General features: G+C 45.7%; 1 protein-coding gene across 3 annotated transcripts in view; it reads right to left on the reverse strand.

The window, feature by feature from the left end:
* Positions 1 to 24571, reverse strand: part of galk2 (galactokinase 2) — a 206237-nt gene that overhangs the window by 175874 nt on the left and 5792 nt on the right. For 2 of the 3 annotated variants that reach the window (XM_072470681.1, XM_072470682.1), the window contains exons 2-3: positions 15475 to 15563; positions 3424 to 3547 (exon numbers count right to left, since the gene is read on the reverse strand). In XM_072470681.1, coding sequence (XP_072326782.1) covers positions 3424 to 3547; positions 15475 to 15563 — 213 coding nt within the window. The remainder of the gene's footprint in view (positions 1 to 3423; positions 3548 to 15474; positions 15564 to 24571) is intronic. The other variant, XM_072470683.1, reaches the window with a different exon arrangement.

Below are 24571 nucleotides of genomic sequence, written 5' to 3' on the forward strand. Positions count from 1 at the left end.
TGTAAAATGGCCAATGGCTCACATGTTGGTCACTGTAGACTCAATAGTAGAGAGAACGTTGTATTGGCCAATGACGTACCAACACTGGTTTCTATGAAAATTACACCTCAATTAATGTAAATATTTTACAATTTTTAAATTACTTTTACAATAAAATGTTTGTAAGTAACAGAAAAAGACTTACCGTGGGAAGGAAGGGGAATAATAAAGTAATTGAATCTTAAAGTAAATAATGTAAATTCACCTTTTTTAATTGCTACTATCATTTACTTGTAAATAACTAGAATTGTAAGGCTTTAAGAAGGAGAAAACCAACCGCTATCTCCATTTGAAGCATGTTTTTCAAATTGGTTAACAGTATTATAATATGTCATTCTGCATGAGGAAGGAGTATAATATTTTTAATTTGTACCCACAAAGTGATGTTTTTATAAATGTCCTGAATCATTTCTGCAGCACTGAGCAAACTGTTGTAGCATTTTGATACAGCAAGATCAAGATAAATATCAGAAACACCATTCCAGGGTCTTACACCCATTAGCAATGTCGTATTACCTGTTATAAACAAATATACATAAAGAAACGCCAATCCATCAAATATTTATTCCTGTTCACCTTTGTAAACAAAAATTGATAATTTTATCGAATGTTGCTGGGAGAAGTGTTATACAAATCTTTTTTTTATATTTCCAATCAAGGGGCATTTTAGCATGGTCAGTCCACCTACCCTGCACATCTTTGGTTTGTGGGGGTGAAACACGCGCAGACATGGGGAGAATGTACCAACTCCACAGACAGTGACCCGGGGCCGGGATCAAACCTGGGTTATCAGTGCAGTGAGGCAGCAATGCTAACCACTGTGGCACCCTGCCTCCCCATACAAACCTTTAATTAATAGAAATGTAATTCGTAGAAATTACAGTGCAGAAGGAGGCAATTCGGCCCATTGAGTCTACACCGGCGCCTGAAAGAGCATCCTACCTACGCCCACACCCCCACCCAATCCCCATTACCCAGCAACCCCACCTAACATTTGGACACCATGGGGCAATTTAGTGTGGCCAATCCACTTAACCCGCACATCTTTGGACTGTGGGAGGAAACCGGAGCACCCGGAGGAAACCCACGCAGACACAGAGAGAACGTTCAGACAGTGACCCAAGCCGGGAATCGAACCTGGGTCCCTGGTGCTGTGAAGCAACAGTGTTAACCACTGTGCTACCGTGGAGCAAGTAATGTACAAAAAAATGGACCCATTATGTATTAATGCACAAATTGTTATTGCATCATTAACAAGACACCAACTAGGAAAACCAATGCTAGAAAAGGCTTTGGAAAGACCTAATTTTAAATCTTTTCCTTTTAACAGGTTATAGATTGGCCAGGTTGAGGAGTCCATTATTTTCTCACAATGCCAACATCAAGCATACTATCAGCTGCTGCGATACATGTGCAAATTCCTTTCTTAACAAGCATCACAAATCCTGATTTTAAGCTGGGTGGGAGTGCAGCCTAGAAGATCTGGAGAGGTAGAGAGACTACCAGGGTGGTGCCAGCATGGAAAACAAGTATTACTTTTTTTTTAATAATCTATAATCTTTATTATTGTAACAAGTAGGTTTACATTAATACTACAGTGAAGTTACTGTGAAAACCCCTAGTCGCCACACTCCGATGCCTGTTTGGCTGCACTGAGGGAGAATTCAGAATGTCCAAGTTACCTAACAGCAAGTCTTCAGGACATGTGGGATGCATCTATAGAAATAGTTGAAGCTTATCTATGTGTAAATAGTTTTAGTTCTACTTCTTATTTTCTCTTTTTTAAACTCCCACTGTTTTCATATTTATATTTGTCTTGTGTACCAAAAACTCAATAAAAATATTTTTTTTTTTTTTTTAACTGACAAAGACTGGCTTTTCTACCCACACCATTCTCACTGGGTTGGCAGGATTAAAATAGAGACTAGTGGTTACTCTTGATCTCTTGGGTTCAGTGTTTTAATTTTACTTCACTTTGAAAGCAGGCATAAACCAAACTTCAAAATATGCATAAAGTGCATAAAATCATTCCCCATCCCCACTATCATTGCCTCATTGTGACTGATCTAGGTGTCAGCCATGTCTCAGTTGGTAATGTTCTTGCTCAGAGTCAGAGGGTTGTTTGTTCAAGTTCCATCTCCAGAGACTTGCAGAAAAACATCGAGACTGACAGTCCAGTTCCATAATGAATGAGTGTTGAACAGTCAAGAGGTCTTTAGATAAGATATAAACTCTGCCTGCCCTCTCTGGTGGACATAGCAGATGCCAAAACACCACTTATTAAGGGCAGGAGAGTTATCCCCCATAGCCTGGCCAATATTTGCCCCTCAAATATCTTCAGATGAAGTACAGCCTTCCAGACTATAAACTCTCTCCGCCACCTTTACCCCATTTTTATTTCTATCAATTTACTTTTCTTTTATTTCCTTCCACTGGTCTGTTTTTCCCTCACCATTATTCCCATCACCACCCCCCCCCCCCCCCACCCCACCCCCCAACCACCACCACTACTCGGGCCAACTGTTCCTAGTTGCCCTTTGCAGACTGTTCACTTTTGTTCTGCCATTCACGCATTTTAATCTCTTTAAATGCCACTATAAGCACCCTTCTTAACCTTAATCAGTTCCATTTACATTCCTTTTATCTTCTGTCCTCAACATCTTTGACTGACCCCTATCCAGCCCCATCGCTCCACCCCCACTAAAGTATAAATCTGACCCCATTTCCAGTTCTCTCTAGCTTTGACAGAGTCATCCAGACTCGAAACATTAGCTCCTTTTACTCTCCACAGACCTGCTGAAATTGTTCAGTATTGTTTCAGATTCCAGCATCTGAAGTAATTTGCTTTTATCACATTTTGTTACTTTGTTTTTCCCACTATGTGTACCGGGATTTTCACAGCAACTTCATTGCAATGTTAATGTAAGTCTACTTCTGACAATAATAAAAATTATTATTATTATTTCTGAGTTAAAAGGTGCCAGGTGGCCGATTTCTAGGTTCTCTATTAACTGGCTGCTTGGAAATCCAAAACAGCAATCCAAAGTATTCTGGCTCTAATGTTTCTTCTTCCCTCCATGGGCAAATCCCTGGTCTCCTTTTGGCACATCTTCCAATAGCGTGGCTTTGATCAATAATGGGTTTGGTGAAGAAATACACAGATTCAAACCAGGATCTTACATCTCTGGGTGCACCCACTGGCCAAGTATACTTTAAAAGATGTAAAACAAGAAAAATCTTGAAAAGTTAACTTCAAACATAACTTCGCAAAAATTTGAATTTAGCACCATCAAGACTTTTCAGTTAACAGAATGGTCCATTAGGAAAGTGGAATGTAAGCTGCTACAGTTTCCTTTAACTCCCAATTCAAATTAAATTGCTTACAGGTATACAGGGTTAGTGTTTGCCAGCTGGATGAGCTTTGTTTTTGTTGGTGTGACTGCTGCCAAAATATCTTGTTCTAAAGCCATTGGAAGCACAGCATAGCCACAGTAATCAACGTGTTCACCTGCAAAAGATATAAATGATTAAAGTTATTTTCATTCACACATACCTCTGAAGTGGTTAAGTACTTTTCAAATTTAATATACTTACTAAAGTAAATATTTCAGAAACGGTCATATAAAGTATGATTTCACATGCATAATCAACAAGATTTTGAAGTATGACCCAACTTAAATTGCACAGACTCCATTAGCTACTGAATAATATTGGACGGGAATATTTTCTCACTTCAAGTTTCTCTATTTCCTGACAATACGGAGTCATAATGGGGTACGAGTTTCCACATATGTGTCAGCATCCCCTGGAACCTATTCCTGCCAGTGAGGGTTATTAGGTTATTAAAACATTGCCTAATTCTGTCTTCACATTCACACACCCCACATGCAGTTTTCAGCCGTGGTCACTGGATACTGATTTCTACCTTCCTGGCATAGGGGTGCTGTGCCAATTGCCGAACCACAATGCCATTTAGACAGAGATCATTTCATACATATCAGATCATATAATCCGTTCTCTCTGTGTATAGAACGGCAGTGGTTGTACTTGCCCAGTAAACCATAGCTGGAGCAGTAAACATAATTCTATTTTGACAACTTTCACCAACAGCATTTGGATCATAATTAAAGCATTCCACTTGGAATACCTAGTTTTCTAATTTGAAGTATTTGTTCTCTCATCGACTTTCTATACATAGTTCCACGTGCTGCAGATAATGATGTTTAAATCATTCCACTGCAATTACTGTTGAGATTCAAAGCTGTTTGTGACCATCTGATTCTCATCTTTTTCAATAAATGGAATGGAATACATATTTTATTTTGTTCTTTAGAACCTGTATCGTACTATAGCCCACATAACCATGTTTTGCTTTTAAAGAATCAACAGTATGTCTACTTAAAAGCTAAATGTGTTTTACAACTTTATTTAATTCAGTTTGCAATGTCACCTCAATAGTAGCACGCTTGTCTCACAGACAGAGAGTTCAAACCTCATCCAAGACCTGGCCACATAATGCGGGCTGACACTTCAAAGCTGTACTGAGGGAGGGTTGCTCTGGTGGAGGTACTGGCATTCCAATTACTGGTTACACTGAGGACATACCTACCCGCTCAGGTTGATATAGATTATCTAGCACTTTTCAAAGATGTGCAAGAGAGTCGTCCGGGTATCCTGACTGATGCTTAACTTTCAACAAGCATCACTAAAATCATTCACCTCATCCCTGTTTTAGGACAGCGTTGTGTGCAAAATGACTGTCGTATTTCCCCTATATTACCACAATGTCCACATTAGTTGGTTGCAAAATGCTTTGGGGCAGCCGGAGATGTTGAAAGGAATTGTACAAATGCAGATTCTCTCTTAATTAGTTTTTTACTATCCCTGTTCATTAGTGTATTTACTATATTTAATAGTGCAAGTTATAATTTTACTGAAAACATACTGGTCAGAAAAGCTACTGGCATCAACCACTTACAATTCTCATTAACTTTTTTGCTTACTTTGGCTCACTGGATCTTTCAAAATATTTCCTTTTGAACAGCATGTGCTGGGAATTGGTTTGGCAGAATTACTAAGCCTGGCACGAACACCATAGCCCTGCCAATTCTAGCTAATACCAGAGTGAGCAAGTAGGTGGTCTTGCACCATTTAGCTTTGCACTGATGGCTAATGCAAAATTGTGAAACATTTAGAGCTGTTTATATATATTACTCCCGCCTAATAGTTATGGTTCTAAGGTCATTTCCCATTTCAAGTTTGTTGCCTTACTTTTCCTGCACTTATTAAAATTTGAACTAATTTGTTTTTATGAAACTTGAAGCCTGCCCTTTCATGTGGGCTCAAGCAGCATCTTCCCTCTGTCCAATCATCTCTTCTCAATCTGTAGAAATCTAATAGCCATCCCATGCATAATCGGTACCACTGTTTCAGGAAGGAAGGGACCAGATGACTCCATGACATTACAATCACAAAAAATTCAAATTGGGGACTATCGGGACATTGCAGTAACACCACCTAGCAGAGAACCGCCACCTCCTGGCCGCATGAGACCATATTAATGTTCTTTCCCCAAGCATCCTTTACGCAGCAGGGCTGAATGGCGGTGGCCCTGCTCCTGTCGAACCGAGAAAGTTAGCATGTTTCATTGTATTTTCTTCCTAAACAAGGTGCATTTTTGAGAATTAATTTTAACAACGCAGATGTGGGATAGCATTGTGCATTCTGGCTCTTTTTTTTGGATTTTGATTAGTTTTAGATTTTTTTTAAACTGTGGCTTCATGGAATTGCTCTAATTTCTAAAGTGCAAGTGTAAAATTTGTCCAGAAACTTTAATGCAGTCCGGATACATAAAAAATTACAGCTAAAAGCAAAGAAATCCCAACCTGTCCAGCTGCTCTGTTGCTGGTACTCTTATCATAAGATGCAGTTGGATGACTGTTTAAGGAAACTAAATTAGTTCGCAGAGTTAAAACTGAAAATTCTGGAGAAAAAAGAAACTGCAGGAAATCGGAAAAATACAAGCTGTAGTAAACACTCAGGAGGCCCGACAGCATTGGTGGAGAGCAGCAACAATTGATATATTTTGTATGTGAATCTTCATTTCGACTCAAAAAATTAACAGGTTCTAAATAGTAGCCTCACATGGGCAAGGGGAAGGGGAAGAAACAAACGCTTACATGACTGTAGTAGTACAGGCAGGCTGTAATACGAGTGAGAATCAGAACATGATTAAATGGCTAATATTATCCAGACAGAGTTTGCACACACCTCCTACAGTACCCACCCATCTCCTTGAGCACACACATCCCGCCGAACCTGCTCATGTCATTTAAAATAAAGTGGAAACTCTAGTTACGTCCTGAAGAAATTAAAATCAATGTTTGTTTTTTTAAATCTTTTTATTGGCATTTTCAAAATTATATACATTGCTGTGTGTTTTCATTTATTGTAGTCACAAAGGTTTCTTCTTAGGTTTTTCTATTTACAGTCCATCACCGTCTGGCTCAGCATACAATCCTCCCTACCCCACCCCCCACCCCGCGACTACTGCCTTCCCGGTTCTTCATTGCTGCCCCCCATTCTTTCTTGCTGGTTTTTGCTACCTTACCTTGCTTTCCACTCCCCCCCCCCCCCTTTCCCACCCCCACCCACCCCAGCCCCCGGTCCTCCCTCGCTTTCCTCTTTGGTCTTTTCCTTAAAATCAATGTTAAAGCTGGAGTGCTGAACGGTGCCAGAGAGAAAAGTCCTCCTGCCTCAGGTTAATATCTGCTCAGCCATTTAGTCATCCCCCGTCTTCTACTTTAAGCATATTTCAGGTCATTCTTCTCATATTCCATCAAGTGTCTGTTTTTGTTTTTCTTTCCCAATTCCTTTCAGAGTTCCTTTTAAAAGCTGCCATTCCTTCAATTTCAATGATCACAACCAAAACATTGGTTTTGGATGGCAAGATGGCGCAGTGGTTAGTACCGCTGCCTCACAGTGCCAGGGACCCGGTTCGGTCCCGGCCTTGGATGAGTGTGTGTGGAGTTTGCACATTCTGCGAGTTTGCGTGGGTTTCCTCCGGTTGCTCAGGTTTCCTCCCACAGTCCAAAGACTGCAGGTTAGTTGGATTGGCCATGCTGAATTGCCCTTAAGTGTCCCCATCCTTAGATGGGGTTATTGGGTTACGGAGATAGGGTAGAAGTGAGGGTTTAAGTGGGTTGGTGCAGACCCGATGGGCCGAATGGCCTCCTTCTGCAATGTATGTTCTAAGTTCTAAGGGCTCAATTGCCAAAGCGAACAATGGCGACAGCGGACACCCGTCTCGTTCCCCTGTGCAGTCCAAAACTCGGTGAGCTCATCTCATTTGCACGCACACTTGCCACCGGGGCCAGAGACAACAGACACACCCACGCCACAAACTTCGGGCTAAACCCAAACCTACCCAAGAACTCAAATAAATACCTCCACTCCACCCGATCAAAAGCCAACTCTGCATCCATAGAAACAATAATCTCCGCCACCCACTGCAATGATGGAGTCATAACCACATATTTAACAGCCTCCTGATATTGCTAGAGTTGCCTGTCCTTTTTCAAACCCATTTGATCCTCAGCAACCACCCCGGTACACATCCCTCCATCCTCCCCGACAACGTTTCTTCTTTATTAACTGCGTTCAAAAGGCACCTTGACAAATACATGGATAGGATGGTTATAGAGGGATACGACACAAGTGCTGAGGGTTTTGGCCAAGGTTGGTATCATGACCGGTACAGGTTTGGAGGGTCGAGGGGCCTATTCCTGTGCTGTATTGTTCTTTCTTCTTAACTTTGCCAGCACTTTCACGTCTGTGTTCAACACCGAAATGGGCCTATACGACTCACACTCCAACAGATCCTTCCCCTTCTTCGGGACCAACATGATCGATGCCTGTGTCAGTGTCTCCGGCAGCTCCCCCTTCTCCAGTGCCTCACTAAACATCCCCAACAAATACGGTGCCAACTCTGCTGCAAACGCCTTATGGACCTCCACCGGAAAGCCGTCTGGCCTGGGAGTCTTCCCCGATTTCATCCCCCTAACGCTGTCAATCACCTCCCTCAACCCCAGCGGCTCCTCCTCCAACGCCTGCCTCCTCTCTTCATCCAACCTTGGAAACTCCAACCCATCTACAGTCCCGTCCTATATCCCCTTCCCCTCCACCCAGCTTGGCCCTGTACAGCTTCTCATAATACCACCTGAACATCCCATTTATCCTACCCAGCTCTGACACCGTCTCCCCCTTATCTGTTCACACTCGCAGAAATTCCCTATAAGCAGCCTGCCTCCGCAGCTGGTAGGCCAGCATACGCTCGCCTTCTCCCAATATTCATATTGCAACCCACATCCCTCTGTAGCTATTCCACGGCCCACCCTGTCGTCAACCTATTAAACTGCTGTCATGTGAGAGTACCTTTAAGAAATAGGGGTTTATAAAATAGCTGTAGTGAATGTACCTTTAAGAAATGGGTGTTTATCAGTGATGTCAGAGTGTGGGTGGAGCTGGGCTGTCTGCCTGCTTTTACTTTCACTTTGGACTTGCAGCGACAGGGTGTGTTTAGTTTCGTTTTGGCAGATTGGAAGCTGCATCCAGCAAAACCAGGTGTAATTTTGACTTCTTTCTGCGTGAAGGCAATGTCTTCAAATCACTCGCTAGTTTAAAAGTGATACCTGATGACTTTCTGTAAAAAGGGTTCTTTTTGCCTTATGGATGTTGCAAGGAAAGATTAAGAGTTACTTGGAGAGTACTGTATTCTTGGGGGGATTTATTGGTGTTGATAGTTGTTAAGATGTTTGCTGTGGGTTTATAAAGTGTTAACTGGTTTCACAAATAAACATTGTGTTTTAATTGAAAAGTACTGTAGATTTCTGTTGCATCACACCTATAAGGTAGGCCCGTGTGTTCCCCATAACCACAATCTATTAAAAGTTGTGGGTCAGGTGAACTCCATGATGCACTTTGGGGTTCTCTAAACCCTGGCCCATAACACTGCCTCTGCAACCTCTTCCTCTCCAACAACAACTCTTTAGTGCCCCCCCATCCAGAGTATCTCCTGTCCACCTCGACTATCTTGTCCAGCAACAATCAATGTTTCTCCCTCCTCCGCATATCCCTGCGCACCTTGAATGAGATAATCTCCTCTCTGACCTCCGCCTTCAATACCTTCCATAATGTGGCCGGCGACATCTCCCCGTTCTGATGAAGCTCCACGTAATCCCCAATCACTGACCTCGCCTTTTCACAAAATCCCTTATCTGCCAAAAGACCCAAATCCAGCCTCCATCCCGGCCTCTGCACCTGCCCCCGAGCTAAGCCTCACCTCCAGCCAATGCAGCGCATGACCTGAAATCATGATCATACTGCACCCCCACCATCCCCATTAACACCACTCAACTCACCACAAAGTCATTTCTCAAATAAACCTTATGCACGCAAGAGAAGGCATACTCCCCCCACCCCTGCCATGGGGTTCTTAAACTTCCACAGATCAACCATTCATACATTCCATAAACCCTCCCAATTCCTTCATCATCCTCAACCTTCTGATTGACTTGGGGCTCGACCTGTCCACCTTCGGCTCCATCATAATGAAAATCTCCATACATAATCAACTGGTGCGTATCTAAGTCCAAGATCGTTCCCAGTAAACCCCACATGATCCCAATTCGGCACGGCATAGCAGCACAGTGGTTAGCACTTTTGCTTCACAGCTCCAGGATCCCAGGTTCGACTGCCGGCTGGGTCACTGTCTGCACAGAGTCTGCATGTTCTCCCAGTGTCTGCGTGGGTTTCCTCAGGGTGGTTCGGTTTCCTCCCACAGTCCAACGATGTGCAGGTTCGGTGAATTGGCCATGCTAAATTGCCCTTAGTGTCCAAAATGTTTAGGTGCAATTACTGGAATAGGGTGGAGGTGTGGGCTTGTGTAGGGTGCTCTTTCCAAGGGCCAGTGCAGACTCGATGGGCCGAATGGCCTCCTTCTGCACTGTAAATTCTATGATTCTATGATATACGTTGACTAGCACCACCGCCACCCCCTCGAGCACCCCATTCACTATCATATATCTACCCCTCCCGGGTCCCACGCCTCCTTGGCCCCACAAACCCCATCCTTTTGTTCAGCAAAATGCCCTCTCCCCCCACAACTTTGAATTAAATCCCAAGTGAAATACTTGTCATACCCATCCCTTCCTCAACCTAACCTGATCCTTTACACGGAGGTGCGTCTCCTATAAAAACATCACCTCCTCCTTCAAAACTCCTCAAGCGTGCAAAAACCCGAGACCTCTTAATCGGCCCATTTAGCCCACAGACATTTCACATCACAATTCTTACCGGAGGCTTACGCCTCCACTCCCCTCAACCATCGGACTATAAGCTTGAACCCAGCTTGCTCTTATTTTTGGTTTGTGAAAAGTGTATATTATATAGATTTTGCAGAAGGAATTTAATAATTGCATTGTTTAATTTATTTATCCTGTCTCTGGAGCCTTGTGACTAGATACTGTAAGTCCCAGACTCTCATCATGCAGCCTGGGCAGCACGGTGGAAAGTTCTACTTGATCTGCGTGGACAGCTGGGAAAATAAATCCCGCACCTTTTTTACTGTGCTGGGTTTAAATCTGTACGTCCAGTCTTGTGCACACAACGCAACTTTTCCTGTCTTTTTGTTAATGTCAATGTTTACAGGGCTGCTTTCTAACAGCATGTTGGCTAAATGGTTTTGTCTTTCTACTTGTTAAATTTACACAAAGAACATATATTTATTTATTAAAAAAGATACAAATATTTGTTAAAAAGTATGGCTGTAGTGGAACCTATTCCGCTGGATGTCTGCCTGGCGCAACTCTACGTCCCAGGCACCACCTCCACTGGCCAAATGAAGGCAAGGGCCCTGCAATCACCTGACTATGCTGGATTTGGGTACTGGTTTGAGCAAGACTAGATTGGGGGTTCTGTTTAATGTCAGTGCTGTAAATCACTCCTGCACCCTTCAGCCTGATGATGCTGCTGCTGCCGGGTGCTCCGGTTTCCTCCCACAGTCCAAAGTTGTGCAGGTTAGGTGGACTGGCCATGATAAATTGCCCTTAGTGTCCAAAATTGCCCTTAGTGTTGGGTGGGGTTACTGGGTTATGGGGATAGGGTGGAGGTGTGGGCTTGGAAAGGGTGCTCTTTCTAAGAGCCGGTGCAGACTCGATGGGCCGAATGGCCTCCTTCTGCACTGTAACTTCTATGAACTTCTATCCGCGATCATCCCCCTCCAGTTATACCTCCTTTAATACCACCCTAAATCGGGCCCATCGAAGGTGGCCCCCCTCTCTACCCATGACCACGCTCATTCTGCAACTCTGCCACGTCACGATCCCCCCTCCCCCCAGCTGTCTTTATATCTCTAGCTAACTTTCTCTCATGTTAATTTTTCCCCCTTTTTAATCTTTTAGTCATTCTCTGTTGTATTTTATACTCTTTCGGATCTTCTGACCTGCCACCCAATCTTGCGCAATTATGGTTTTTCTTTAAGTTTGATATTACCTTCAACTATCTTAGTTAACCATGGAATTTTTATTTCTTGTTCGAATATATCTATTGTGTATTATCAAATATCCCCTTAAATGTCTGCTACTACATCTTTATTGACCTATTCCTTAACCTAAATTGCCAGTTCACTTTTGCTAACTCTGCTTTTATGCACTCATAATTGCCCTTTTTTAAGTTTGAAATACTCGTCTTAGGCCCACTCTTCTCTCTCCCTCAAACTGAATGTAAAATTCAATCATATTGTGTTCACTGTTACCTAGGGGCACCTTTACTATGAGATCATGAATTAATCCTACCTTATTGCACAATACCAGGTTGAGTATTATTATGGGCCAGGGTTTAGAGAACCCCAAAGTGTATCATGGAGTTCACCTGACCCACAACTTTTCAGATTGTGGTATGGGGAGCACACGGCCCACTCTACGGGTGTGGTACAGCAGAAATGGAAAATTATTTTTTAAAGCAAAACAATGTTTATTCTATGAACTCAAGTTGACCTTTTTGAAACAAACAGTGAACATCTTAGCAACCATTAATTCAAATACAACCCCCAAAGAATATAACACAACGTAATCTTTAAGCTGTCCTTTTAACATCCAGAAGACTTAAAAAACCTTTAAACAGAAGCACATCAGGTTCAGGTCACTACTAAAAGCAGTTAGTAGTTTTAAATCACCAAAGGATCAATTTACAGTTTTTAGAATACAGAGAGATACTCTAATACACCTTCTGGCTGTGACTGCACCAATCCAGCTCTGAAAACGAAACTAAAACACACCCTGCAGCAAACAGCCTAAAACAAAAGTAAAAAAAGCTGATAGACAGCCCAGCTCCACCCACTCTCTAACATCACTGCAGTAATAAACACCCATTTCTTAAAGGTACTCTCACTACAGATATTTATATACACACCCATTTCTTAAAGGTACTCTCACATGGCAGTATAGCCTGCTCCACGTTTGGCTCCAGAATGTGTTCTAAGAAACTATCCCAAAAACATTCTCTGAACTCCTCAGTTACACTACCTTTGCCCATTTGATTTTTCCAAATATGTAGATTAAAATCCCCCATAATTGTCATATCTGTCTGACAAGCTCCCACTATTTGATCTTTTGATACCCCGTCCTACCTTGCAATTGCTATTAGCGGCCATGTAAACCACTCCCACAACTATTTGCCTTTATCATTCATCATTTCTACCCAAACCACTTCTATATCCTGGTCTCCTGAACTTAGGTCATCCCTCTCTATTGTATTAATGTCGTCTTTAATTAACAAAACCACCTCTTCACCTATTCCTAACTTCCTAAAAAATAACACCCCCTTCAATATTCAGGTCCCAATCTATGCCATCCTACAATCATATCTCTGAAATAGCTACTATATTGCATTTATCAATCTCTATTTGCACTATCAGTTCTCGGTTTTGTTTTGAATGCTGCAAGCATTCAAATACAGAGCCTTAAGTTTTGTCCTTTTCTTATTTTGTAACCTCTAGCCTTATCTATTGATTTACTCTTAGATTTGTACTCTATCCTTTTCTGTCAAGGTCAGTTTATCATTTCCCATATTAATACCTTGCTCTCTTCCCTCGTCTCTATTGTTTGATATGCCACATCTGATCACTTGCCCCATTATTTAGCTTAAAACTAGCTCATTATGCAATTCGCAAGAACACTGGTTCCAGCATGGTTCTTGCGCAGACCATCCAAATGATATAATTCCCAGTACTGATGCCAGTGCCCAATAAACCAGATCCCACACCAGTCTTTGAGTCACTATTCATCTTATGTTCCCGATGCTAATTTCCATGTGACTCGGGTAATCCAGGAGAACCTTTGAGATTCAGCTTTTTAATTTAGTATCCAGGTCCTCATACACTCTATATAAAATACTCTGTATAAAACCTTTTTCTTAGTTCTAAATATGTCTACCTTGGTACCTACATGGACCACGACAATTAGACTTCAGTCAGACTCTTGCACCACACTCAAACAAATGGCACCTTGGTGCCCAGGCCAGTCAACAAAGAACAAAGAAATGTACAGCACAGGAACAGGCCCTTCGGCCCTCCAAGCCCATGCCGACCATGCTGCCCGACTAAACTACAATCTTCTACACTTCCTGGGTCCGTATCCCTCTATTCCCATCCTATTCATGTATTTGTCAAGATGCCCCTTAAATGTCAGTTTCGTCCCTGCTTCCACCACCTCCTCCAGTAGCGAGTTCCAGGCACCCACTACCCTCTGCGTAAAAGACTTGCCTCGTACATCTACTCTAAACCCTGCCCCTCTCACCTTAAACCTATGCCCCCTAGTAATTGACCCCTCTACCCCGGGGAAAAACCTCTGACTATCCACTCTGTCTATGCCACTCATAATTTTGTAGACCTCTATGAGGTCGCCCCTCAACCTCCTTCGTTCCAGTGAGAACCAAATTTATTCAACCGCTCCTCATAGCTAATGCCCTCCATACCAGGCAACATTCTGGTAAATCTCTTCTGCACCCTCTCTAAAGCCTCCACATCCTTCTGGTAGTGTGGCGACCAGAATTGAACACTATACTCCAAGTGTGGCCTAACTAAGGTTCTATACAGCTGCAACATGAACCTAGGTCATTCTTACCTCACCTGGAATTCTGTTTGTGTTAACGTTTGGACCAAGGTTGCAGAGAGGTCTGGATCCCACTACATCACTATTATCATGAAGTCTGCAGAAAACTTCCACCAGAGACCAGCATCCTTTACTGCTCCTTTATTAGTTCTATGAATGGTTTCAAATGCTGGTTCATCCAAGCTCAAGTCCTTTCTTTCCAATGATTTAATTCAGTCTTGTATCATGGGAACGTGATCCCAACATTCCTGTCTTTCCACAAGGGAGATATAGCCTGTTGACGTGAATTTGTGTCTCTAACCCAATTGTTCTGTTTCTTATGTTGCATATATTCAAGTACAGAACATTGAGTAATTTCCCATCCTGTCCATATACCCTAAAAGTGTATTTTTCACGGTTCGTCATTTTTATTTGCTGCTGCTCTGTCCAGCAACTTACATGTCTTAAGTTTTCATCACTGTTTCAGTGTTAACAGGGATTTTAATACTTCCTATAACCTTATCTGCTTCTGGAGTATTTAGTGAACTTGTTTTGTCCATTTGTATTCTGAACTTTGCTCTTATCCTCTCAAGTTTCTTGTCAATTAAGTTATTAGTTTCAAACAACGTACACCATCCACTCATTGCCCAGGTTTATGGGAAGGCTCCTCTGCAACTAGACACAGACATGATTCTCTCCGTCTTAAAAGCATCCAATCATGCTGCTGATTGGATGCATTAGGGTAATTGAGACAACTGAAGAAGATGCCTGTCGCAATGTAGTCTATTTATTTTAATGCTCACAATCTCCATGTTATTTACAACATTATAGACTGGTGTTAACGATAGCTTCGCTGTGTCACAAGTGTCCGTCAAGTTTTATTAAAGGTCTGTATAGTGGAATGTTACAGAAGTGTATTGTGAGAGAGTACAAAAGTTGAAATGTACAGTTTTAATTTTTTTTAATTTAGATTACCCAATTATTTTTTCCAATTAAGGGGCAATTTACTGTGGCCAATCCACCTACTCTGCACATTTTTGGGTTGTGGGGGCGAAACCCACGCAGACACGGGGAGAATGTGCAAACTCCACACGGACAGTGACCCAGAGCCTGGATCGAACCTGGGACCTCAACGCCGTGAGGCAGCTGTGCTAACCACTAGGCCACCGTGCTGCCCTCCAGTTTTAATTTAAAGCAGGTGGCAAAATTGTCGCGAAGTAAATAAAAACGAGATAGTAAAGAAATGCCTTTATAGGAAATAATTTGCATACATTCTAAATTAACATACCGATTAAATTGACTCGTCCAGGGGCTCGCGCATAAAATGCAGGTGGTGCACCATATTTAGATACAAATGCCTCTTTTAGTTTCGTAAACCTGAAGAAACAAAATTGAATGCGTAAATGTGAGTGTAAATGATTCATGCACTGCACAGAGACAGAAAATCATTGAACTGAATTTTCGGAGGATTCTCCAGGCCCTCAAACTGTAAAATAAATTATAAATATCAAAATGATGGGCACAGGCAATTTTGTTTAAGGCTAGGGTGGATAAGGAGGAGAGGTTGGAGCGGCAGAGGGTAATAGATGAGATGTTGGAGGTAGATAGGAGGTATGCAGAGGATGGGGACCCGGCGAAGCTGGAAAAGAGGAAGAAACTGCAGGCGAGCTTCGACCGACTGTACACCAGGAAGGCGGTGCGCCACTGAGACGAGCAAGGGGTGCAGTTTATGAACATGGAGATAGTTAGCACGTCAGCTCCGGAGGGAGGCAGCAGCAAGGGAAATTCTTCAGGTGAAGGATAGGGCAGGGAAGTTGGTGGTGGCCCCAGTGCTGATTAACAAGGTTTTTGAGGAGTTTTATGAGAGGTTGTACAAGTCAGAGCCACTCGGAGGAGACCGTGAGATGCAGGAATTTCTCGATGGGTTGGAGTACCCGAGGCTAGGGGAGGGGGACAGGGCTACATTAGAAGGAGCAATAGCGGAGCAGGAGATAAAGGATGCGATTGGGAGGATGCAGTCGGGGAAGGTGGCAGGGCCGGATGAGTTTCCGGTGGAATATTATAAAAAATTTAAGGATAGGTTGGCACCCCTGATGGTGGGGATGTTTGAGGAGGTGATAGGGAAGGGGGTGTTGCCGCAAACCTTGGGGCAGGCATCGATTTCCCCTTTACTAAAAAAAGATAAGGATCCGTCGGAGTGTGGGTCGTATCGGCCCATATCACTTCTGAATGTGGACGTAAAAGTGTTGGCGAAGGTACTGGCGGGTAGGCTGGAGGAGTGCCTTCCGAAGGTAATAGGGGAGGATCAGACGGGGTTCGTGAAAGGGAGGCAGCTGTTTTCGAACATTATGAGGGTTTTGAACGTTGTTATGGCACCGGCGGAAAGAAAGGAAACAGAGGTAGTTGTGGCATTGGCCGCTGAGAAGGCGTTTGATCGGGTAGAATGGGGGTACCTGATGGCAGTGCTGGAGCAGTTTGGGATTGGACCAAGGTTTGTGAACTGGGTAAAGCTATTATATAAGGAGCTGAAGGCGAGTGTCCGCACAAATAATATCAGTTCGAGATATTTCTCTCTCCACCGTGGGACGAGACAGGGATGTCCTATGTCCCCCCTGCTGTTTGCACTTGCGATTGAGCCGCTGGCCATCGCATTGAGAGGTTCCGGAGCATGGAAAGGAATAGTGCGGGGGGGGGGGGGGGGGGATAGAGCATAGGGTGGCCTTATATGCCGACGACTTGCTGCTGTACGTGTCAGAGCCGAGTGCGTCGATAGGAGGAATATTGGAGCTACTGCAGGTATTTGGGTCTTTCTCGGGGTACAAGTTGAACCTGGACAAGAGTGAGTACTTTGTGGTGTCTCGGCCGGGGGTGGGGGCAGGGGTGGGGGGGCTGCCATTCCGTAGAGCAGGGACTCATTTTAGGTATCTGGGGGTGCAGGTTGCCCGGGAGTGGGGGAGGCTTCGCAGGTACAACATCACTAGTTTCGTGGGGAGAGTGAAAGCTGATCTGGCAAGGTGGGACAGTCTCTCTCTGTCACTGGCAGGTCGGGTACAGGCGGTTAAAATGAATGTGTTGCCGCGATTCCTGTTTATTTTTCAATGCCTACCGATTTTCCTGCCAAAGTCTTTTGTCAGGGAGATTGAGGGAAGGATTACATCATTCATATGGGGAGGGAAGGTGGCCAGAGTGAGAAGAAAGGTGCTGCTACAGAGTGGAAGGCAGGCAGGGGGTTTGGGTCTCCCGAACTTGTTGTACTACTACTGGGCGGCGAATGTGGAGACAGTGCGGAGCTGGGTCAGAGGGGTGGATTCTCAGTGGGTCAGAATGGAGGAGAGTTTGTGCAGGGGGTCGGGGCTGAAGGCACTTGCAACAGCGCCGCTCCCGATAGCTCCGGGGAAATATTCAGGGAGTCCAGTAATAATAGCTTCATTGAAAATCTGGAGGCAGTTTCGCCAACACTTCGGGTTGGGTTTAGGGTCAAGGGAAATGCCGATTCGGGGGAACCACAGATTTGAGCCAGGGAGGAGGGATGGAAGTTTTCGGAAATGGGAGGAGAAGGGGATTAAGACGCTAAGATTTGTTTCTTCGGGGTCGGTTTGCAGGATTGAGGGAGCTGGAAGCGAAGTATGGGCTAGAGCAGGGAGAAGTGTTTAGGTACATGCAGGTTCGAGATTTTGCCAGGAAGGAGATACAGAGCTTCTCAGAGGAACCGGCCTCCACATTGCTGGAGGAGGTGTTGATGACAAGGAGACTGGAGAAGGGGGCAGTGTCAGTGGTGTGCGGAGCTATTCTGGAAGAGGGTAAGGCACCACTGGAAGGGATCAAAGCAAAGTGGGAGGAAGAGCTGGGAGAGGTTATAGAGGAGGGGTCTGGTGTGAGGTGCTCCAGAGAGTGACTGCCTCCCCCTCATGTGCGAGGTTGGGGCTGATACAGCTGAAGGTGGAATATAGAGCGCACCTCACGAGGGCGAGGATGAGCCGATTTTTTGAAGGAGTAGAGAATGTGTGTGAGCGTTGCGGGGGAGGAGCCTGCTAATCACGTTCATATGTTTTGGTCCTGTCCAAAGCTAGGGGAGTACTGGAAGGAGGTGTTTAGGGTCATTTCCAAGGTGGTGCGTGTGAAACTGGACCCAGGTCCCCAGGCCATATTCGGGGTGTCGGACCAGCCAGGGTTGGAAACGGGAGCGGAGGCAGATATCATAGCCTTCGCCTCGTTGATCGCCCGAAGGCGGATCCTGCTGGGATGGAGAGCAGCCTCTCCACCCAGTGCCCTGGCGTGGCGGGGGGGGGACCTGTTGGAATACGTGACCCTTGAGAAGGTTAAGTTCGAACTGAGGGGAAGCTCGGAGGGGCACTATTTATTATGCACTTTCAAGAACTGGATAACATCGAACATTAGTTGTGGGGTGGGTGGGGGGGGGGGGGGGGTGGGGGTGCTGTGTAGATTAAGGGTGACTCTGGGTAATCCCTGATTCCTTTTTGTCATTTGTTTATGTAAACATGTGGGCTGGGGGTTGGGCGGATGGGATCGTTGTTATTATGGGGATTGACATATCTTGCTGATTAATGTTTATTGTTGATGGGTGTAAATGTGGGACAAAATGTGAAAAAGGAGAATTAAAAATTTTTTTTTTTTTTTTTTTTAAAATGATGGGCACATAACGAAAAGCAAAATTGCAGTAAACAAATGACGTAGGACACAAAGCTTTTAATCAAAGGAATGTTGCGATGTACTCATTCTTGGTCACTTCTTTTACCCAGCATTCGGAAACGTACACCTGTCAAGAACTTTACAATGTTGTTCTGTCGTAAAGATCTTTAGTTGTTTTGGTTTCCACTGCTGTTAGGAAGCATTTACTAGAATAGCTGTACCGAGTAGCTGAATTTTGTTGCACCTCTCCGGGAAGCTGAATGCCCTAAAAATGTTGTGAGAATCGTTGAAACAGCAAACCTTTGCAAGATGTTGCGATGGGGGTATGAAAATCAGATTAAAAATGCAATGGTAATTTTTCAAATAGAAATTCTATTTAATTGTGGCAAAAGGTAAGATTACTAATAATTCCATTAGTAATCAGGAGAAACTTATTTACCCAGAAAGTGGTAGGAAAGTGAAACATGCTACTACATGGGGTAGTTGAGGCCAACAGAATAGATGTATTCAAGGGGAAGCTAGAAAAGCAGCTGACAGAAAGGAATGCAAGATTATTCAGGGTTTGTTGAAGTAGGGCGAGAGGTGGTTCATGTGGAGCACATAGGCCGGTTGGGTTGAAGGCCTGTTTCTGTGCTATCTTGGGAGCCATGTTCCGCACAAATGAGTACGGTCTCAACCGGGACCTTGGATTCATGTTGCATTACATTCACCCCCCCACCATCTGGCCTGGGCTTGCGAAATCTTAGCAACTGTCCCGGCTTGAGACAATTCACACCTCTTTAACCATTATCCCTCTCTCCAGTCGCTCTGTCTGGACCTGCAGAGTATTAATTCCCTACAAAGACTCGCATTCATAGTATCATTCAAAGTTTTGCATTATTGACTTTGTCTATGTGTGTGTTTCTGGAACCCATCTCTTCATTCACCTGAGGAAAGAGCTGCGCTCTGAAAGCTAGTGATTCAAAACAAACCTGTTGGACTTTACCCTGGTGCTGTAAGACCTTTTATTGTATTTTACATATTCGTATTTCCTATTATAAGACAACAATGTCACATTGTTGTAAAAGATGGCATGATGACAGTGGTTAGCACAGATGCCTCACAGCACCAGGGACCTGGGTTCAATTCCGGCCTTGGGTGACTGGGTGGAGTTTGCACTTTCTCCCTGTGTCTGCGTGGGTTTCCTCCCACAGTCCAAAGTTGTGCAGTTTAGGTCATAGTACCATAGAATTTACAATACAGCAGGCCATTTGGCCCATCAAGTCTGCACTGGCCCTTGGAAAGAGCACCCCACTGAAGCCCACACCTCCACCCTATCCCTGTAACCCCACCTAACCTTTTTGGGCACTAAGGGACAATTTAACATGGCCAATCCACCTAATCTGCACATCTTTGGACTGTGGGAGAAAACCGGAGCACCCGGAAGAAACCCACGCAGACATGGGGAGACCATGCAGACTCAGCACAGACAGTGACCCAAGCCGGGAATCGAACCAGGGACCCTGAAGCTGTGAAGCAACAGTGTTAACCACTGTGCTATCGTGCTACCCACAATTGGACATACTAAAGTGACCCAGTGTCCAAAGCTGTGCGGGTTAACTGGGGTTATGGGGATAGGGCAAGGGAGTGTGCCTGGGTAGGGCGCTCTTAGAGGGTCAGTGCAGACTTGATGGGCCGAATGGCATCGTCTGCACTGTAAGAATTTTAAATAGGCGGAGCCTGATGCCAAAGATTAACTGCTGCCAATTTTTTTTGTAGTCTGGCAGTATATTTTAATTCTAAAAAGAAAGCAGCAGTAAATTATTAGATTTCTTTTTATTTAGACTTTTATTTTTAAGTGCCACACTTGAAATGCAACACACATTTCTCAAAACTTTTGTAATAGAAATAGAGTGGAAGACCTTGAAACATTGCTGTTGCAAGACACCATTGAAAAGATTTGGGAAGCAATAACACTTGCCACTGACCTCGAAAGAAGCTGTCCACAAAATCTCCACTCCCTCGGTTGTCAGCCCACCCCAGTTGAAGTTTGTACTTTTTAAAAAGTTTTACTCCTGTTAAAAAATATTCTGCTTTTCTGTCACTATCAAAGTGAATAATAACCTTGCTCTTCCCACAATATTCATCACCTGATATGCTGTTTCCCACTGACTTAACCTGTATCTCACAGCCTCTCTGTGTCCTCCTCAGAGCTTGTATTCCCACCTAACTGTATCATCAGTTTTTCTTTTCCAGAGTACCCAATTCAATTCTTTGTTTCCCAATTAAGGGGCAATTTAGCGTGGCCAGTTCACCTACCCTGCACATCTTGGGTTGTGGGGGTGAGACCGACTCAGATATGGAGAGAATATGCAAACTACACACGGACAGTGACCCGGGACTGGGATCGAACCCAGGTCCTCGGTGCCGTGAAGCAACAGTGCTAACCACTGCACCACCACGTTGCCCCAAACTTTGTGTCATCAGTTAACTTAGATAAATTACAGGTACCATTGGTCTCTTCGTCCAAGTCATTCACGTAAATTGTAAATCGCTGAGGCCCCAGCACTGATTTTTAACTTGTGTATCATCTTATCAAATGTCTTTTGGAAATGCAGTATACTACAATGATTTTGTCTGATGATATTAAGTTAGGGCATCAATGGGACTTCCGGTTGCGGCGATGCGGAGCTAAGCCGCACATTTCGGCGGCGCCCGCTAGAACGGACTTTTGGGCTCTCCAGAGGAACCCCAACGGAAATTTTTTGACAACTTCCCGTGTGGGAAGGTGAGAGCAAGGTCCCCCTTCCATAGGATATGGAGTGGACCAGAAGTGGAGCGGTAAAAAAAGCGGCTTTGGAGCAGCGAAAGAAACAAGGGAGGTAAAACAAGATGGCGGAGGGCAGAGATCGAACAGCATGGGGGCCGGAGCAGCAGGAGTTTCTCAGGCGCTGCGTGGAGGAGCTCAAGAAAGAGGTGCTGGCGCCACTGCTGACGGCGATCGAGGGGCTGAAAGAGACCCAGAAGACCCAAGGGGTAGAGATCCGGGAGGTGCGGGAAAAAGCCACCGAGAACGAGGACGAGATCTTGGGCCTGGCGGTGAAGATGGAGGCGCACGAGGCGCTGTACAAGAGGTGGGCCGAAAGATTCGAGGACCTGGAGAACAGGTCGAGGAGGAAGAATCTTCGAATTCTGGGTCTCCCTGAAGGGGTGGAAGGGGCCGATGCCGGGGTGTATGTGAGCATGATGCTCCATTCGCTGATGGGTGCGGAGGCCTCTCCGAGTCCCCTGGAGCTAGATGGGGCTCATCGGGTCCTGGCGAGGAGACCCAAGGCCAACGAGCCGCCAAGGGCGGTAGTGGTGAGATTTCATTGTTTCGTGGACAGAGAGTGTGTCCTGAGATGGGCCAAGAAGGAGCGGAGCAGTAGATGGGAGAATGCGGTGATCGGAATCTACCAGGACTGGAGAGCGGAGGTGGCAAAGAAGAGAGCTGGTTTTAATCGGGCCAAGGCGGTGCTGCATCGGAAGGGGGTGAGATTCGGAATGCTGCAGCCAGCGCGACTGTGGGTCACATTTCAGGATCGACACCACTACTTTGAAACGCCTGAAGAGGCTTGGACCTTTATCCAAACTGAAAAATTGGACTCAAACTGAGGTTCTGTGGTTGTGGGGGGGGGATGTCGGCTGTATACAGGGTCTTAACTATGCATAAGGAATGTTCCACGGGTAGGGCGATGGATGGGGATGGGGGAAGAGATTTGATGGGGAGACTGTGGGGAATGTGGATGCCGGTGCTGGAGGGAGGGGAGGCCCGGGGATGGGGGAATTGGGAAAAGGCCGCAACAGGAGCTGCGCCACAGGGGGCGGGGCTGGCTCAGGAAAGCGCGGGCTTTTTCCCGCGTTAGGGAAGGGCGGAGGGAGGGGATGGAGGAGCGCACACCGATTGCTGGGGAGGAGGAGGGGGGATTTCCACACGGGGGGGGGGGGGGTCAACGGGAAGGCGGGGGAAGCCGGGGTCAGCAGGTGTCTGCTGACTTACGGGAGTGTTATGGGGGAGCAAAAGAGCTAGACATGGATCTAGCGCGGGGGGGGGGGGGGGGGGGGGGGGGAGAAGAGGGGGGAAAACAGGGTTGCTGCTGCATTGGCCAAGGGGGAACTGAAGACAGAAGAGGTGGTCGGGGCGGGGGTTCCCCGTCTGGGGGACTGGAGGGTGCGGGAGGCGCAGGCACGGGACTGGCGTAAAACAGGAGATGGCTAGTCGGGGGGGGGGAGGGGGGAGCCCCTCCCAATCCGGCTGATAATGTGGAATGTGAGGGGCCTGAATATGAATAGAACAAGAAACATCACTGCACTGCCTCTGCAGATGCGGAACAGTTTTCATAGAATTTACAGTGCAAAAGGAGGCCATTCGGCCCATCGAGTCTGCGCCGGCTCCTGGAAAGAGCACCCTACCCAAGCCCACACCCCCAACCTATCCCCATAACTCAGTAACCCCACCCAACCCAACACTAAGGGCAATTTTGGACCCGGAGGGCAATTTATCATGGCCAATCCACCTAACCTGCACATCTTTGGACTGTGGGAGGAAACCGGAGCACCCGGAGGAAACCCACACACACACGGGGAGGATGTGCAGACTCCGCCCAGACAGTGAACCAAGCCGGAATCGAACCTGGGACCCTGGAGCTGTGAAGCAATTGTGCTATCCACAATGCTACCGTGCTGCCCTCTAATGGGCCGGTTAAGAGGGCCTGAGTGTTCGCGCACTTAAAGGGACTTAAGGCAGACGTGGTCATGCTTCAGGAGACACATTTGAAGGTGGCAGACCAGGTCCGGTTAAGAAAAGGATGGGTAGGACAGGTATTCCATTCGGGGCTGGATGCAAAGAAGAGGGGTGGCAATACTGGTGGGGAAGCGGGTGTCGTTTGAGGCCAAGAACATAGTAGTGGACAATGGAGGTCGATACGTGATGGTGAGCGGTAGGCTGCAGGGGGCGTGGGTGGTATTGGTAAATGTATACTCCCTGATATGGGACGATGCTGGATTTATGAAGCGTATGTTGGGGCGCATTCCGGACCTGGAGGCAGGAAGCTTGATAATGGGGGGGGATTTTAACACGGTGTTGGACCCAGCATTAGATCGTTCCAGATCTAGGACCGGGAAGCGGCCGGCTGCGGCCAAGGTGCTTAGGGGGTTTATGGACCAGATTGGGGGGGAGTGGATCCGTGGAGATTTGCCAGGCCCCTGGCCAGTGTATTTTCTTTTCCCTCCCACGTACACAAAGCCTACTCCCGGATAGATTTTTTTGTTCTGAGCAGGGCGCTGATCTCCAAAGTGGAGGGAACGGGGTATTCGGTCATAGTCATCTCAGACCACACCCCGCACTGGGTGGAACTGGAGTTGGGAGAGGAGAGGGACCAACACCCGTTTTGGCGTTTCGATGTGGGATTACTGGCAGATGAGGTGGTGTGCAGGAGGGTACGGGGGTGCAATGAAAGGTATTTGGAGGCCAACGACAACGGGGAGGTGCAGGTGGGAGTAGTATGGGAGGTGCTGAAGGCGGTGGTCAGGGGAGAGTTAATCTCCATCAGGGCTCACAGGGAGAAGAGAGAGGGCAGGGAAAGGGAGAGGTTAGTGGGGGAGATTTTAAGGGTGGACAGAAGATATGCAGAGGCCCATAAAGAGGGACTACTTAGGGAGAGGCGAAGTCTCCAGACGGAATTCAACCTGTTGACCACAGGGAAGGCAGAGGCACA

This window comes from Scyliorhinus torazame, chromosome 12 (assembly GCF_047496885.1).
Source record: "Scyliorhinus torazame isolate Kashiwa2021f chromosome 12, sScyTor2.1, whole genome shotgun sequence".
Classification (NCBI taxonomy): Eukaryota; Metazoa; Chordata; class Chondrichthyes; order Carcharhiniformes; family Scyliorhinidae; genus Scyliorhinus; species Scyliorhinus torazame.